The sequence below is a fragment of the Lissotriton vulgaris genome, chromosome 5 (genome assembly GCF_964263255.1).
Source record: "Lissotriton vulgaris chromosome 5, aLisVul1.2, whole genome shotgun sequence".
NCBI classification, from domain to species: domain Eukaryota; kingdom Metazoa; phylum Chordata; class Amphibia; order Caudata; family Salamandridae; genus Lissotriton; species Lissotriton vulgaris.
This window is the reverse complement of record NC_141693.1, coordinates 596,995,462-597,013,312: the sequence shown is the minus strand read 5'-3', so window position 1 is coordinate 597,013,312 and position 17,851 is coordinate 596,995,462. Positions and strand designations below refer to the sequence as shown.

At 44.6% G+C, this 17,851-nt stretch overlaps 1 protein-coding gene across 10 annotated transcripts in view; it reads left to right on the top strand.

Annotated features, from left to right (window-relative positions):
• The window catches only part of CCSER2 (coiled-coil serine rich protein 2), a 649,443-nt gene that overhangs the window by 376,584 nt on the left and 255,008 nt on the right, over nt 1-17,851 (top strand). For all 10 annotated transcript variants that reach the window (XM_086922031.1, XM_086922035.1, XM_086922037.1 and 7 more), the window contains 2 exons: nt 3,584-3,743; nt 13,220-13,397. In XM_086922031.1, coding sequence (XP_086778157.1) covers nt 3,584-3,743; nt 13,220-13,397 — 338 coding nt within the window. The remainder of the gene's footprint in view (nt 1-3,583; nt 3,744-13,219; nt 13,398-17,851) is intronic.

Genomic DNA, 17,851 nt, shown 5'->3' with positions numbered 1-17,851 from the left:
GATTGGCTGCATGTGGGGGGTTAGGTGCAGGGCTTGTCTGGGCGTGGCTTAACGTATGCCAGTCATATTACTTTTCGTAAAAAAAACAAAAAAGTAGAAATTCACTGAAAAAATAATGGTAACTATGACGTTCTATTTGTGTTCAGATTTTACACACACACAAAAACAATACATTCAGCAGTTCTAGTTAGTTATCTCAAGTAACTATAAGTTGTATCCTAAGGCAACTATAACTCGTGCCCTTGACATGCACTGCTAACTGCCCCACATAATACACTCTCATTACATCTTCTATGACATCATTGATAATTTCAGTGCAACATTTGCTATAAAATTATTGATGAGAAAAATTAGCATGGCGAGGGCACGAGCAATAGCAAAATAGCACAACCAAAGGGGAAGACCACTTATCTTTATTTCGAGCAGCAAACGAAGAGGGAGAAGGGTTAGTGAAACTGGGTGACATTCACCATCAAGGACTCTTAATTGCTTGTTGGTTGTACTACTATTTTCGCAGTGGATATTGAGAAGTGCAGTTGTTTTTGTTTGGGTTTAAAATGAGGTGAAGAAAGATAGCAGTGTTATCCCCTCCAGCCATAACCTAGAATCTTGTGGGACATTTCGTATTCGTCACTTCTAAGGTAGTGAACACATTGTTTGCTGTGTGCTCCATGCTACTCTGCCTCAAGCTTCTGCCTAGGAAGAGGTTTGAATGAGTGCTCTAAAGCTGCAGAATCAAGCTGTTCATGCGTTTGCCTTCTGTCCTGTACTACTAGTTGTGGGCTAGGAGGAGGAGTTGTGGCCACAGCTGCATTTAGTGTTCAGAGCATTCAACATATGTTTTAACAAGTTTGGCCAGATAAGGGCTCATTTTAGTAGTTAAGGTACAGTGAGATTTTGGTTTAAGTTTCACAGTCATAATGTGCTCCCTAGTGATATTAAGCAGGTGCATATACTGTCACTTAAATCCACAGGTATATAGACTGTTTTTATTCTTCCATAAAGTCTGAAGTTAGAACTGTTAAAATTAATTTTGTGTTGATTTTGTGTTTTATTACCTGTAGTCCTCATCAGCATAATAGTTAAAATTGAAAATTTAGGCATTAAAATATAGCTGGCATTCAGTTGTAAAACGGTTATCATTGTAGGAAATTATTACATGTATTGCACTATGAAATGCAACACAATTTTAATCAATACATGAAAGTTGAGTTCTATAATACCATTGACTTTAAAGGCAGACTTACTTCAACTCAGAAGCTTTACATAGCTGATGACATTTGAACACCAGGAACAGATGTTGTGGTTCTGTCCTGGTGTATTGTACATTTTGCCCGTATTTTTAAAAAGCCCAGTGTGCATATTAAACACAGAGTTTGAAACCAGCTCTTAGCCAGCAGAAGACCGAGTAGGCATACTGAAACCAAACGTCCCATGTCCAGTTCCTGAGGCTGGGAGTTGCTGTTATTTTTAGAACCAGCCCTCGTTCGGCAGCTATGCAAGTGTTTTGCATGGTACTGTGGCTGGACGGCGCCTCTTCATAAAAACTAGGCGTGTCTGCCAGTGACACACAGGCAGGGATTTCAGCAGGAAGGAAGGCCTGTTTTCATAAATGCCTTCTGTGCTGCTCAGTCGGAGTAGGCTGAAGAATGACATAATGTTTTCCTCACGCAAAGTTACAGTTTGGGCGAGTGGCTGACAATGTCCATGAGAAAGAAAAAACTTCATTGGGTGAGTACTAATAAAAGGTAGTCTTAAAATGTCTAACTTTTTTTCTTTAAAAGAAAACACGTTTGCTCCGAACGCAGCAAACTTAGAGTGCTGCGAAGGCTTTGTTGCCAGTTTATTAAGGCGTTGCCAATTAAGCAAGATGTTTTTGTGGAAAGTTCAGTCGCTTCTCGTTTAAGCATCCTAAGAATAACTGAAAAGATCGCCATCGCACTGACGACGACGATGCAGAGTTTCGACTCAAAGAATTGTACACAGAACCTCCACGTCTGGAAAGCTATTTAAGGGATGCGCGGAGAGCAGTGCACATTACGAAACTACGGCCATTTCATATTGTTAACATTTGTGCCCTGTTAAAAGGAGATTTAGAGTAGATATCACAATATATGTGGGGTAGCTCACAAGAGTATTTCAGTGACGTCTGTCAGATTTGGCTCACTTCATTTTTACCTGAAGTATGTCGGAAGACCGAAGCATTATTAATCTGTCGCATCCATGTTATTTTTAAGAGCCAATCTGCAATTTGCAGAATGGCCGTTAAGTTTGGAAATTATATGTGTATATTGTGGTTTCTTGTTAGGTTGCTGCTGTCATTAATTTAAATTTGGTAACAATTAAAGTGAGTGCCAGATATTTTTGCCTACTAACAAAATGAACGCCTGTTTGAGATTATTTAGCTCATTATGTAAAGGGCTGACTGCTGAAATGAGCCTGGGCTGCAGTTTGCCGGTTGGAATGGTGCCTTGAGCGGACTCAACATTTCATCCTTCCAACATCAGATGAGATAACGTGAATGTCAGTCATTTGAAATTAATAGAGAGTTGATATTTACAGCGCTGCACACAGAGTGCAATAACTATAATTAAACACGTTTTAAAAAAAAATCGAGAAGACGTTGTAGAAATAATCATCCTCTGTTGTGTCATTGTGTGTATGTTTGAGGGAATATTTCTAGTGCAGCAGTCCTAGCTAGCAATAGTGAATGATCGCAGAATCAATACACAAAAAAGAAACAAAGCAGAAATGCCATTTTACACATGTACACCCACCCCTTTCGTCCGTCGGAAAGTAATTTCTCTAGATGTGAGTAAACTGCTCTCCAAGCATATAGTCTCCCTCTGCTCTTAGGAGGCTGAATCACCACCCAAGATGGAACATCCCTCTTGAGGTTTAACAATGAGTTACACAAATGCCGAGGCACAAAAAGAAGTTCAATACAGTGCAGCTGGCTATTAGCCACTAAAGTAGAGAAGCAGTCCATAAAACAGTTTTGATTTTTCTTTATGCATCTTTTAAACGTTTACTTCAGGACCACGTGCGACGAGACTGCCTACCTTTGCCGGTTTATCAAGACCTCCAACCGTGTACTGAAGTGTAGTGAGAGACGATATCTTTGACTCTCTATACTACAGGTGTCACACCTTCAACGCAGGTGGTACGCGTTTTACATGGACAGAGAACTCTTAATTATATAATGGTCCACTTTCGTATTCAACCTTCATAAAGTCCTTTTGGACGAAACACGTGTCTGCTGCCTTTTTCGGATGATATGAAAATCGTACTTGATTTGGAATAAAGGATACATAAAGAAAAATCAAGACTGTTTTATGGACTTCTCATCTACTTGATTCGCTAAAAGCCAGCTGCACTGTATTGGACTTCTTTTTGTGCCTCAGCATTTGTGTAACTCAGTGAATGATCGCATGACTGGAAATAAATTTGTAGATTTTTTCGGTTTTATTTACACGAAAATCAATGTACACCTTTGTAAATATTTAGATGAACTTCTGTAGAACTATTTACTGCAGGTGATAGTTAATGTTTTTTTAATGTTATTCCTCATTTCTACTTACAGTGGACTGTGAAAATATGAACCACTTTGAGAGGCCTGCGGTACACCCAAGGCAACCTCAACAAGTACTGTGGAAGCGCTCTCAGCAGCAGCGTCACCACGGACAAGAACAGTATCGCCTCAGCAGCAGCGATCACTTTCACCACAGCCGAGAACTGAACAGGTAAGACTATAAAAGAAATAAAGGGAACTTTTGCCATTGGAAGCCCTGTGATAATCTAATGGCGTGTTGATGTTGAACACCAGGAAAATTAAATCTTCCTCTTTGTTGCATTTTGTTAGGTTCCGTAGGACATTTTGGGGCATTTGTTTTCCCAAAGTAACTTTCAAAGTGTTTTGTTCATTCTTGAAAGAAAGATGTTGACTTTTAAAGGTAATGGTATGTAAGATTTGGTATTTTAGCATCATTTTGATGGAATCTGGTTGTCCCCATTAGGCTAGGTTTAATGGAAACCAGAATTAGATTATTTGTAGGTTGAGCATCAGCACGCATGTGGTGTCTGCAAAACAGAGTGTAATTACACCTGCTACTTACCATTGGTTCATAAATTCATTGCTCTTATCTTATTTCCTGGCTACTTGCTGTCCGGTGCTCCCGATACATCACTTATGTCTTTAACCAGGAGAACTGGCCAACTACAGTTCCCTTACACTGGAGGTCTTTATTTCTTTTGGGACGGTTTTTTTTTTTTTTAAAGCGCCCCATTCCGCGATTTCACTCTTATGGCGGCTGCGCCACTTTCTTTAGACTGGGCTCGTCTAAAGAAAGATGCGTTGCTGCTATTAAAGTGAAAGCGCGGCCTGGGTAGCTTTAACAAATAAAACACATTTGTTTGTCAACTTGACAAACAAATGCTTTTTTTTTTTTAAAGCTCCCCATACCACGCTTTCCAAGAAAGAAAAGCAGTGTTTTGTTTTTCGTTATTTAAACAGTTGTCTTTAATTATGGTCTGTGACCTTACCTGCCTTTTCCCTCAGCTTCTGGCTGCTGACATTGTGACGTCAGAACTTAATACAGTTGTACTAAGTTACAACAGTTGAGTTCTGATGTAGTTTCGTCACAATACATGGGAATCTGTCCTCGCCATATAAAAGCCAGTGTCTTATTTCTTTATAATCGCCGACTAGTGACGCACTCAGTCGCCGGTTATAAAGACCTTAGAACTCAACTATTATAAGTTATTACTTTCGAGTTCTGACATCACAATACTTGCTGCCAGAGCCAGCACCGAGGTGAAAGGCAGGTCATATCACATGATATAGTTAAAGCAGCGGTTTGAAGCAACACACAGAAGTTGCTTTTCTTTCTTCTGTTTTGTTTTAATTACTAATAATGTCAAGCTTGGATTTGCACCTCTTTGATGGAAAAAAATCTAGAATATTTCTGCATGTTTCTACAGTTGCTGAGATACTGCAGCTTTTTTTGCTTTTAACGCCTTAACCGCTGCATCAATTCCGGCTCGGTGCGGGCGTTCTAATGGGTGGATGGGGCTGCGATGGCCAACGGTCGTGCGCAGCACCAGGGAGGGAGTGCTCCTGTTGGCCGACGAGAGCACTGAAGGTGTTAAACAGATTTGTAATAAACGGTTTCTATTATGTTTCAACAAATATCTAACCCATTTTTCATGTGTTTAATTTTGGACTAGAGGTTTTTATTCAAGTTTGCCAACATGCTCGCTCTTTCATATGAAAGAGCTATGCACCAAGGTTTTAAGTGGCTTGGGGGAAAACTGATGTCAGCATAGTATATGGGATAAAGTACCCCCTGGTGTACATGATAACAATATTATAAGTCACCTCGTAGTTTCATAACCATATAAAGGAATTAGTCCTTTAACCTTGTTCCTCTATATGGTTATGGAAATTCTCGGTGGATTGCAATATCCTTATAATGTACGACAGAAGGTACTTTATCCCTTATATAAGCAGTGAATGGGCGCGTTACAATACACCAATTTTAAAGGAATCTGATACTGGTTTTTATACATGTATTGCATAATCCTATGTATTTTAAATCAGTTCATTATACAAGAATTGCCATTTTAATTGTACCATTAATTTGCCATCTTTCTTAGATCCAGTCCTTCAGTTGCACCAAAGGTACTCAAAGAATACCTTATATATTGTGTTTGTTTAAATGGATGACACTCAGACGCACTGTCCTCTTAGTGTGCTGCTAAAGGCCTAATAATTAATTAGCAAAATAATGAGGTTAGTATTTTGAAAGGCTAATTCACTTGCCTTGTTCATATTGGTAATAACATTGTTGAAGCTGACAACGCTTACTGTTACTTACTTATAGTGGACATTAATGTGATGTGGTCACTCCTGATAGTGATGAAGGGAAGCTACTCTTCCCACAATGCTGAATATACCTACATTTAAAATTCAGTATGAAGAATTATTAGGTGTCATATTGGAAAGAAAATTCTGTGCAAACATGGTGCTTAGTGGTCCAGATCAAGGTTGTGATTTTTGGGGAAAATGGCAAGTCTCTCAGGAAGTCTTTTCAATTTGGCCTTGTATTTTACTCTAGTAGCTCTGCCACACTTACCAACGGTAGTCTCTTTTACAGACGTTTTGTATTTTTTCTGTAAAATTTTTATTTATTGCATAGTTAATAGAAAGAAGGAAACACCGAGAGAGAAAAAGAGAGAGAAGACAGGCGGCAATGTTGCAATATCACATATTCAGGATTTGGGGAGAGTCTCAGACAGATGCATCTGCTATGATGTTCTCCAACAATCATTCTGTCCTGGATGCAAGGGAAGCCAGCAGTAGTCCTTCTCCAAGGAGAACGTCAATTTAACAAGTTCACGGGTCTCGAGAGCCCCCAGGATAAGCAAAATCTCCCCGCAGCTATGCAGTGCCGCAACAAATACAGAACCCCCCCCCCCAACTCCCCTCCAACCCGCCTCCCCGAACTCCCCCTCCCCCGAAGGTGTTGGCGCCAACACACTCTCATTTCACAGTCTCACTATCACTCAACCTACTTAAATCTGGAAAAGATGAAGGGCTCGCAGGGCTGAGGGGCAGACTGCAGATGGCAGACCTCGCGATAAAAAGCGGACCAATGGTCCCCACCGGAACATAAAGTTCTTAAAGTTGCCCAGGAAGATGTCCGCCATTCTCTCCATGCTCATCAACCTCCATAGCTTCGCGTGCCACAAAGCCAGAGCCGGGGCCGTCGGTTTCTTCCAGGCCGCAGCCAATGTAAGCTTAGCCGCTCCCAAACAGAGCCACAAAATCTGTTTGTCTGCCTTCGTTTGGTGCTCCAATAGCGGGTCTCGCAAGCCCAAGATGATAAAGGCCAAGGAGTCCGGGATCGGGTATCCCAATATTTCTTTGATATGTGACAAAATCTCGGTCCAGAAGGCCCGTATAACCGGACAATCCCACCAGATGTGGCTAAAATCTCCTAACAGGCCACAGCCCCTCCAACAGCGGTCCGAAGACGCCGGGAAGATGCAATGCAATTTTGTGGGGTACAGGTACCAGTCGAACATAGTTTTAATGTGGGCATCTCGTAAATCCACCGAATGATTATGAGTCCTAATGTCACGCCAGAGACCTTTCCATTCTCCTTCCGTTATGTCCCTACCCAGAAGGCCCTCCCAGTGGTCCATGTAACGTGGACGGGGAGAGATCGCTGTACGAAGCAAGAGTTTATATAAAAAGGAAATCGTTCCCTTCATCGTGGAAGTTCGTTAGAGAAAGGCCTTGAAGAGTGAGGGCGGTCTAGTTGCCGCTTCTCGCTGTCCCGTCGAGGTAGCCCAGTGGATCAGTTGGACATACCTACATTTTTTTATCTACATGCATGTTTTTTAATGAAACGCAATGTGAAATATTGTATGATCTGTATGCTGTGCCATGGCATAACATTTGGTTTCAAGCATTTTGTATAAAAATTCTTTTATTAGAACTCACAGAAGAACTTTTGCTCCTCGAGTATTGAACTCCCTGTATCTTGGATATTGCCAAAATTGGAAACAGTAATAATATACGCTATATATGTGAAAATAGGTATGATTACTACATATTGTCTATTATGCTGTTACTCTTTTGTCTTGTCTTACTACATTATCTTGGTCTGGTACCTTTGGTCACTATCTGGGTTGCTAAAAGAATATCGAACATCGAGACACTGTTTAAAGCGCACTTCTCCGTACTGTTCTTTAAAATCAATTGATTCATCTTTTTATGGTTTGCACTTTTTGTTGCACTTTTTGTTGTTTGTTTGGACTCGCTATAAGGATATATGAAATCTATAATTACGTGGCTTGAGGCACGACACACTGTCATTTCACGGTTTAGATAATGCCTTGATGCTGAGACATCACAAAATATTAAATTAACTTTCCACTTTAGGTGACTTTTTTCTCTCTTGGGGTCAACTGCTATCTCATCACATTTCTAAACAATCCATTCATCTTTCTTTACAGCCTTGAGAAAGCCCCGGCGCAATTCGCCAAGAGGGGGCGAAACACGTGTCGGCTGTCCATGTTCTACTAAAAAACAATAAAGATGTTACACTGCAACCTGAAATAGTTTTGTCCTCTGTATGACGACTTGAAAGAACGGATATTAATCCTGACAAGCATATTTGTGATCCCTCATGGAGTACACACTCTCCACTTTTCAAACTTGCATTTCTATATGAAGCCCAAGAGGTCCAGAGCTTCGAGTGTGTCTCCATTCACCTACAAAAGCAGCTTATCAAAGCGCTGTTTAAGCCTTGGAATCCTTGGACCTTTCCTACCTTGCCTGCAACCACGGACCGGGGTGTCTTCTCCAAAAGTACAATCAAACCCACAGTACCTGAATTCATGCGCCCCTCCGGCACCTACCAGCTGGCGGCCGAAAGATCAGGCAGCTCCTGAGCTTTGCTGGGAGGACGCCAAAATCGCTGAAGCCACCGAGGCCACCGCATCTCCCCTCTCCAGCAAGCTAGCCGAACGGTCAGGCCGTCTGGTGTCCAAATCCGGGCCTACCCTCTGCCATGAGGAGCGCCGGCGTCTCCGCGGCAGCGAGCCGCCTGCTGCTTGCGAGGGGGTCGCGTCGTCCAAACCCAGGAGATCCTTCGCCACCTGGAGAGAGCGAATCTGTGCTAGTCTGTTCTCCCATCGAAAGATGATGCGGAATGGGTGGCCCCACGAGTAGGTTATGCCACGTGCCCGAAGGAAGGCCGTCACTGGACGGAACTCCCGCCTTTTCTGGAGGGTCGAAGCTGCCAGGTCCTGATAGAGCTGCGGCTTGTGTTCCCGAAATTGCAGGGAAGTGATGGTCCGTGCCTTCCGTAAAATGCGTTCTTTTAGTTGGAAATCATGAACACAAACTAGTATGTCCGGGGGTGGCCCCACTCTCCTCGGAAGCCCAACTCTATGCACCCTGTCCATTCTGATTTCCTGGACGTCAGCGTCGTCCAACACCTGCAAGAAAAGGGCCTGGACATAACCCCGCAGATCCCCTGCTTCTCCGTCCCACGGCACCGCGTGGATGCGGATGTTGTTCCTGCGGGAACGGTTCTCCAGGTCCTCCGTGTGAGATTGGAGGTCCAGGTTTTGCTCCGTGAGCCGAATAATGTCTTGTTGTAGCTGGTGGATATCGTTCGCCGTACTTAAATCGCGGTCCTCCAGTGTAGCCACCCGCTCCCCGATTCCATCAACGTCTCTCCGCAACTCACGGAGGTCCGAAGCAAGCTGGGCGAGTAGTTCCGAAATGTCTTCCTTAATGGAGGCAAAGAGCTCTGTCATAAAGGCCTTAGTCGCTGGGGCCTCATCATCCGACTTCTTGGGTGACGCACTGGTTCCAGGGGATGCCGGCTGCCGCGTAGATTTTGCCGCACCATCTTTCCCAGGCTTCCCCTTGCTGCGGGATGCGTTTGACATCGTAGCCCTTCTCATGGGGATGTGGCGTCCCCCTATCTCCAGGTGGCGATTCCGGCACCCCAATAAACCGCCACCTCCCAGCGACTCCTAATGCAGGTGCGCCACACCGGCCTCGCTATCAATGCCCATGCGGTAGCTCTCTCAGGACGGGCCCAACGCCGCCCCGCAACCTTCACCAGCAGTCACAGTGGGAGAGCGAAGCAGTCCCCACAGTAGGCCTCCTTATGTGCCAGGCGGCCCCGGTTGTCGCAGCAGGGCAAGTTAGGGGCGGTGGGGAAGAGTCCGTGCAGTCACCCAATCCGCTCCGCCACCAGGCCTCGGTTGAAAGCGCCAGCTCCTCCACTCCAGCAGGCCTCGCTCCGGCTTGGACTCCCCGCAATCTCCAACTCCGTACTGGACCCCAAGCAGTCGGTGAGGCCCAAAATCGGCAGAGTCCTTCTGTTAACGCTCCGCGACCGCCTCCAGCACTCTCCTTAACAGCACAGTAGAGTGAGGCCCAGTAGCAACGCAAGGCCGGGGATCACAGGCCTGCGGATCTCAAAAAGCCCCGGGGACCAGGTTGGCCACCGCCGGGACCGTACTCCCTGCCAAGACTCTCCTCACCACACCGAGGGAGGAAGCCTCCCGGCGTAGCGACTTTGCCCGGGCGGTCGGCAGAGAGCGGGAGAAGGGGGGCAGGACACCGTCACTCCGCTAGTTCACCCCGTCGACGGCTACGTGACGGCCGTGGTCCCCGATTCCAACGCCGTCTAACTCCTCCAAACCCTCGCCAATAGACTCGGTAGGCAACAAAGCTGGGGCCGCGGGTGTCCACACCACCGCCGTCCCGCCTAAGAGTCCTCGCTCAGTAGCCGCGTCAGAGATCAGGAAGTCCAGCCCCTCCACTACGCTAGGCCGGGGATTTCAGGGCCGCGTGGCGTCGCCACTCCAGAGACCTCGTCTCGACCTCCAAAGGTTCCGTGTGCGGCACCGGAGCTGGCCCCCACCTCAGGGAGCCGAGGCAGTCCAAGTGGGACCGTAAAGCATGCCGCTAATCGTGCTAAACAAGGCTAAGCTGGGCTCGGCGCCGGAGGGACTCGAAAAGACGTCTTACTCCGTCGCCATCTTGGCCACGCCCCCCCCCCCCCATTTTGTATTTTTAACTGCAAGTGTTACTTAGCAGACTCAAGCTGAGTTGACAAACCAACCAAAATGGCAGATGGTATATTTAATCTGATAAATTTGAATCACTGGGTTGAGACTTTGTCCTGAAATCAGCCAATAAAATTTACAATCGCCATGTATCTTTTGAGTTCATGCAAAAGACACACAATTGATGGACGGAATGCAGAACAAATCAAAACATTCACCCCCAGTCAAGAGATCTGGGTTAAATCCATCATTCTTCTGCTCACCATGCCACCCCAGTTTAGATCTGGCCATATGCAAATCAGTCTTGACCCTCTGCCTCATGGGAACAGTCCAGCCCGAACTGCCAAGCCAGGTCCTCCCTGGACCGGAAACAAGCATCCTAGGACCGGTTTTGGGGTTTCACCCCTCTTCAGCCAGGATAGCTTGATTCCAGTGGCACAGTGAGCCCAGGACCCACGGGCATACCTGGCGCACTTGGGGTTCATGTCAAGGTTTTGAAATTTCAGTTTGGGAAAGGTGATGTACTGGATGCATAAGAGTAAACTAATCATGGCAGTACCAATTAGAAGCAATACGATCCAGAATGGATGCACTTATTTACTTATTCTGAAGTTTTATAAAGCGCTGGCTAGACCCGAGGGTATCGGAGCGCTTTACAACAGTGGTACTGCAAAAGATCACAAAGTACAATAATAGGAAAGAACCACATGTCTGATATTGAGGGGCATTGCCTGGCATTATGGCTGATGGTATAGACATGGGTGCAGAATTTGTGGAGTCAGTCAAAACTGTTGCACACCTTAGTTCGCCTCTTCGCTTACTTCTCTGTGACTAGCTGCAGAAACTCGTAATCCCCCTGGAAGTTTGCAGCAAATGAATATAACCTGCGCCCTGACAATGGGAATCATAATATTAGCACATTCTGGCAAAAGTGGAAAGTCTTTATCAAAATCAAAAAAAAATTATAATTTGATTCGATGGGACATTTTTTAGCGTGTGTGAAAATATATATGGAGTAGTATTAAATGTGATTTTAATGCTAGCATAACGAATTGTGTGCTGTTTTTTAGGGATTTTTGAGCTGATCGAATGTACAGTTAATAGTAATGTTATACACAATCTTTTGATTGTGGTTTGTTTAAAGCTCTTCAAACACATTTTTATAATTAAGATCAAAGTAAGATATGAAAATGCAAAAATGCTTCCAACAGTAAAAGAAAATGTCCTTTATTAAGCGTTATCTCTTTCAACTCCTAGCTACCCACTGTACTGGCTCTTTATAAAAAGCAGGTCCTCGGTTGAACAAAGCTGATGGACTCACAAAGTAGTAAAATCGTGTCGGGCTTTCAAGACAGCTGCTTTAAGTATGCCTAAGGCAAATGTGCTTATAATGTATTTCAGCAAAGATAATTTGCATATTTTTTGATAATTGTAAAAGCGTATCTGGATTTTACAAATGTGTGTCGACATCCGATTCCTAGCTTTCACGTAACCTGATGCTATTGTATTCCTCCCATTGCTTTACAAGTTGCTCTACTTCAGGGTCTCCTTGCTAAGAGCGAGGGGTGTGGCGCCGCAGCCAGGGCGACAGACGCTGGACTCTGGGGATCACGGTTCGATCCCCAGCGCCGGCGGCAGAGTATCCCAGCACCAAGTGACTCTGGGCAATATCTTGCTTAATCTTCCTGACGGCCCCTTGCGCCTAGACCCTTACGGGTGATTGTTCACGCTTTACAAATGTGGATTGTAATTATTATTATTATTAAGAGATTTCCTTGCCCACTTTACTGGAACTTTGGTAGGGGTGGTCCATTTCAGAGATCGGCTTCTTTTGAAGTAAGATGCACGGTAGCTTGGTGGGCAGCTCTTATCCTTGTGTGTATGTAGTATCTAGTTTTGTGACCAGCTAGGATTCTGTTGCCATGTGATGATGAGCTGACTAGTATCCAGCACATCATCACTGGAATGTATGATGGTTCCACGGAAAGCAGTTATGAAGAGAGAGCTAGGAGCCGGGAGGCTTTCATGTGGCTGGGGTTTTTGTCCCTGAATACTTAAATAAAGAAGAAATGAACCATTTCCGGAGTTATGTACATTTTAATAGTGTGCTTCTCCTCGAGGCTTATGTCAGAACCAACCCGGTAGTAAGTAGCCTGAAGTTCTTGGTAGCTTTTTATTTTATGATTTACAAATTTCCCTCTCTCTCCGAATAGAGGGTTTTCAGCCTCTAAGTGAGCAAATGGAGTGTACTGTAATTATTAAAGTATTCTTCGTTCACATCTCGTCCCCTATCTGATACATTAGCAAACTGAAGAGTGATCTTGAAAGTGACTTGTGTAAGTGACAGTGCTTATATTCGTGGACCTATATTTTCTCCTTGTAAAATGGTTAATGGATAAAGGTTAAACACGAGTTCCGGAATGTGTAATATGGTAAGACATTTTTATAGATCAATCTAATTCAGCCAAGTATATAAAAATGTTTTGTTATTCTTTACAAATGAATTTATAATGGTGTCTGCTGTATAGCCTAAACGTATCAGTTTGTCACAGAGGTGCAAACTTAATTTTGCACAAGATTGTTAGTTTATAGATGATACTGAGGCACTTTTTTTTTTCAGGGCAAAAGGAATTGTTGACGGATACGGTACTGTAAATCTTTTCCAAGCCCCAAGAGCACCACAAATGATGGGTTTCCATGACAACATTGTTATGCTTGATGAAATGACTTTGCGCCACATGGTGCAGGATTGCACGGCAGTAAAAACCCAGTTACTCAGGCTGAAGCGATTACTTCAGGTAAGCACCTTTTGTTTCTTTTATTCAGTTATTTAAAAAAAAAAGTTAACTTCGTATTGGTAACGGGATCTAATATTAATGGTATAGGATTCGTACTAGGCCATGGAAGCATAGCTTGGCCTTGGGCTATGGCCTCCATCTACTTGCCCTGTCCTCACCACCTATTTTGGCCTTGCAGTGTTTTTGGATTTCAAGAACTAAATCCATGAATTGCAGCTACCATTTCGTAGGGATTGCACTCCATTTGAAAGTGGTGGCCGTCCCCATCTTGAAAGGATTGCTATCAAATGTTAACCGCCCTGGAAGGACCTGGACATATTTCCAAAAATATAATCCTTGCCATCCCTGGTTCATTGGCCATACTGTCAAGTGTTGAAGACAGATGGCCTGTGTTTGTCAGTAGTGTTCCAGAGCCACCTGGACGATTGCACTCCAGTTGCATAATTTGCGTCTTTTGTACTTTTAGCTCGTGGCGGAAGCGTGCAAGTAATCAATTCTTAATACATGAGGGAGTCGAAGGGGCAATGGTGGCTCCTCCACTAAGGCGGAGGAGTGGTGCCCCACTGCTCTGCAAGCAGAGTAAAAAGGAAAACTAAAATGATACAAAATATTGTAATCATTTTAGTGGGTGGGTTGGGCTGGCCAGTTAAGGGGGCAGGGGAGGAGTGTAAAGCACACTCTAAAGTGTGGATGTTGGTTTGACTGACCCAAGAGTGCTGGTCAAACCGTCATACGCACTTTGCACCTTCCCCACCAGGCTGCATTACACAGCCTAATGAGGAACATGCAAAGCCTCCAAGCCCCTATCTGAGCGCCAAACTTATCCCCCCCCTGCTCCGAGAAGGGTTGCAACTCTGCCACTCTAGGACAGGGGTACCTTCACTCGAGCTAAATATCCTGTCACAGGTCTGTCTTCACAAAATATTTCGTTCTGTATGTGTAGGAAAGGCAGCCTCAGGAAATTATGATGCACAGTGCTTCCAGTCTAGATTGGATCTTATGGCCAATGTTATGGGGGCATATTTGGATGTTAATGTGTTCAGTGAAATCCTTGGTTATCCTGGATTCCAAAAGGTTAATAGCCAGCCAGGGTGGCAGGAAATATCTTGGGGTTCAGGTGGAATTTATAATCGCTCCTCCTTTAACCTTGTGTGTCATAAATGCCACCAAAGCCTCTTGATTGCAATAGAAGTCCATATTACACAGTTACCCGCCATCCATTTGTTTGTGTGTGTGTATATGTATGTATGTGTGTATATATGTGTGTGTGTATATGTATGTATGTGTGTGTGTGTGTGTATATGTATGTGTATATATATATATATATATATATATATATATATATATATATATATATATATATATATATATATATATATATGTGTATAAGATTGTAGGATTATGCCCTTTTTGGCTAAAGTTCCCTAAACGTTCTGCTTTCCCCCTAGACCTTTTTTCTGACATGGTGTTGCCATCTTAGATGCTTTGGGCACTTTGCTACTGCGGATCAGTCAAAGTGCAAGTGCTCCCTGTATATGGTAATTGGTTGTCCATGACTGGTATGTTTGCCTTACCAGTAAAGTCCCTAGTAAAGTGTGCTTTGTGTGCCAGGGCTGGTAAATCAAATGCTATTAGTGAGCCTGCAGCACTAATTGTGCCACCCCTTAATGAGGGAATTCAGGCCTGCCATTGCAGTGCTTGCGCGCAGTTTGTTAAACTGCCATGTTGTTCTGACAAGTGCACCCACTTGCCAGACCTTACCCTTCCCTTTCTATGCACATCAGACACCCCTATGGTAGGTACAGGGTACTCTCTTGGCAGGGTGCAGTGCATGTGAAAGGCTGGACATGTACTAAGGTGTGTACCATGTCCTGACAGTAAAATAATCTCCATTACATTTTTCACTGTAGAAAGGCCATCTTGCCCATAGGACAGAATGGGGAAGCTGTGTAATGTGTTTTCCTGCCTATCTTCCCAAAGGCTTAAGATGGAGAGGTGAAGTTTAGTGTGCCTGAACTCACAATGGAATAACACATCTTTTTATGAAGGTGTTTTTTGCATTATGTGTTTAGAAGCCGCTCTTTTAGAATTGGCTGGATTTTTGTGCTCTAACGTTTCTGTGTGTGTCTGCCTGGTTGTGGATTGACTGTCTGTCTGGATTTGAAAGCAATGGGATCCTGGGGATGTCTTGACCCAGGGGAGGAGGTGAGACCGCAACAGGCTGACCTGCATCTGGAGTGTAGGAGAGGAGTAGTCCCTAAAGGTGAAGAGGCCTGGGTTGCTGCCATAAAACAATTGTCCCATCTCCTGCTGAGGGATTGAGAATCCAGACCCCCACTAACCAAAGAAAGAAGGTGTCACTAGCAGGGAGGCACCCAGACCTGTTTTGAACGGGGGTCAGTACCCCCGAACTCAAACTTCAAAGCCATTGAGGGGTATAACTATGCGAGCTTAATCCCCTAAAGTTTGGAAAATTGCTTGATCAAGATTAAACAAGACTGGAGCTACTTTGGGGTCAAGAGGAACCTTTGCCAAGTAAGAAACAACTGAAGAGACTTAAGGAAAGGACTGACCCTTACTGTGTGTTCTGGGGCTGGCCTGCAGTTTGCTCTTTTAACCAAGGAAATGCTGAAAGGACTTTGCTGTGTCCCCCTGCTTGAAAGAACTTTGCTGTACTGTGTCCTGAAGTAACATCCCCAAGGGCCTGAGGTGATCTAGCTCCCTGTTGCAGAAACTCAGGAACACAAAAGTTGGCAGGAGAGTCTCAGCAACGCTGTGTGCGTGTGCTTTTTGCAGCCTGAGACCCTCGTAAGGAGTGCCCTGTGATCATGGGCACCTGGAGTCCAAGCGAGTCTTAGCGACGCTGTGTGCATGTGCTTTTTGCAGTCTGAGCCCTTCGTGAGGACCGTCCAGTTATCGTGTGCATCGGAATCCAAGTGAGTCTCAGCGACGCAGTGTGCGTGTGCTTGGTGCAACCTGAGACCTTTGTGAGGATTGCCTTGTTATCGTGCACCCGAAGGTCAAGGGAGACTCCGCGACGCTATGTGTGTGTGCCCTGGGGCAGCCTGAGATCTTCGTAGCAGTAGCGGCCCGGGACGAACCGGCAGTCCTGTAGAAACTGATCTGCCGGCCTGAGCCTGCCGTTGCCAATTCACAAAGATTGCATCGGAGGTCCACATCGCGAGGAGAGGAGAGTGAGGTTGCACCCCCCCAGGTAATGTGTGTCAAGGCCTGGGGTGGGGTGCGGGCTCGGAGGGAGACTCTCTCTGCCTCTCTCTCATCCCGGCAGCGCAAGCCTCTGCTTCAGCTCGTATCGCGGACCGTACTGGCAAAGGGAGTGGCAGTACCGGGGCCAGAGTGCGGAACTGCACTTTTTGTTACACCATACCCGTGTTGGGGGCAGCTATTGGCAGAGGCTGGCTGCGAGTCAGCATGAGTGGCGGAGAGACCGGCTAAGGCACCATGACCGGTGCTGGAGTGTATTACTCATTACCTTATTTCTGCATAACGGAGTACCTGATTAGTGTACTACGCATGGCATTATTTCTGTATAATGAACTACCTGATTGTCGTATGATGCATTGCATTGTTCCTGCATAACAAACTACCTGAAAAGCATATTACTCATGGCAGTTTTCCTGCATAATGAACTACCTAAATGTCGTATGACACATTGCATTGTTCCTGCATAACGAACTATCTGAAAAGCGTGTTACGCATTGCATTATTTCTGCATAACGAAGTACTTACGCATTGCATTATATTTTCTTTGCACAGTGCCTGATTGGTGCGTTACGCATTGCATTACTTTTCCATTGCAAAGTGCCTGATTTTAGCATTACAAACTGCATAACATGGTATTAGGACTGCAGTGGAATGTTTAGAAGTGCTCATTAATACTGCCAGAACTTACAAGGGCTGGCTGGCCTAACAACCAGCCAGGAGGAATATAACACATACTCATATGTTGGATTTATATTGTGTGGTCTTATCGTATATCTTTTTATATAAAATGTATACTCGTTTTTATAAAACTCGTGTGGAGTCCATTTGTGATGTCATCATTGGGTTGCTATGAGCATGGTTGTAAATACTTCACACATTTGCCTTGAAGATAAGCCTGGCTGCTGTGCCAAGCTATCAAGGGGGTGAGCGGGCGCTATCTCAGAAGGTGTCCTTCCTTTCCCCGACGTGAAAACGCTGGTCCCTATTTGGCCTAAGGTACCTACCTTAGCCAACCAGGGTGTGTGTATATGTGTGTGTGTGTATGTATGTGTATGTAAGTGTATATGTATGTGTATATGTATGTATGTATATATATATATAGATAGAGGATAAATTCTCAGCTCGAGCTTTTTTCTTCCACAGCGAGAATTCACAGCATCACAGCAGAGGTCAGTTTTCAAGAAATATTTATTGACACACCAAAGTGCAAAACAAGGTTAAAAGGACTG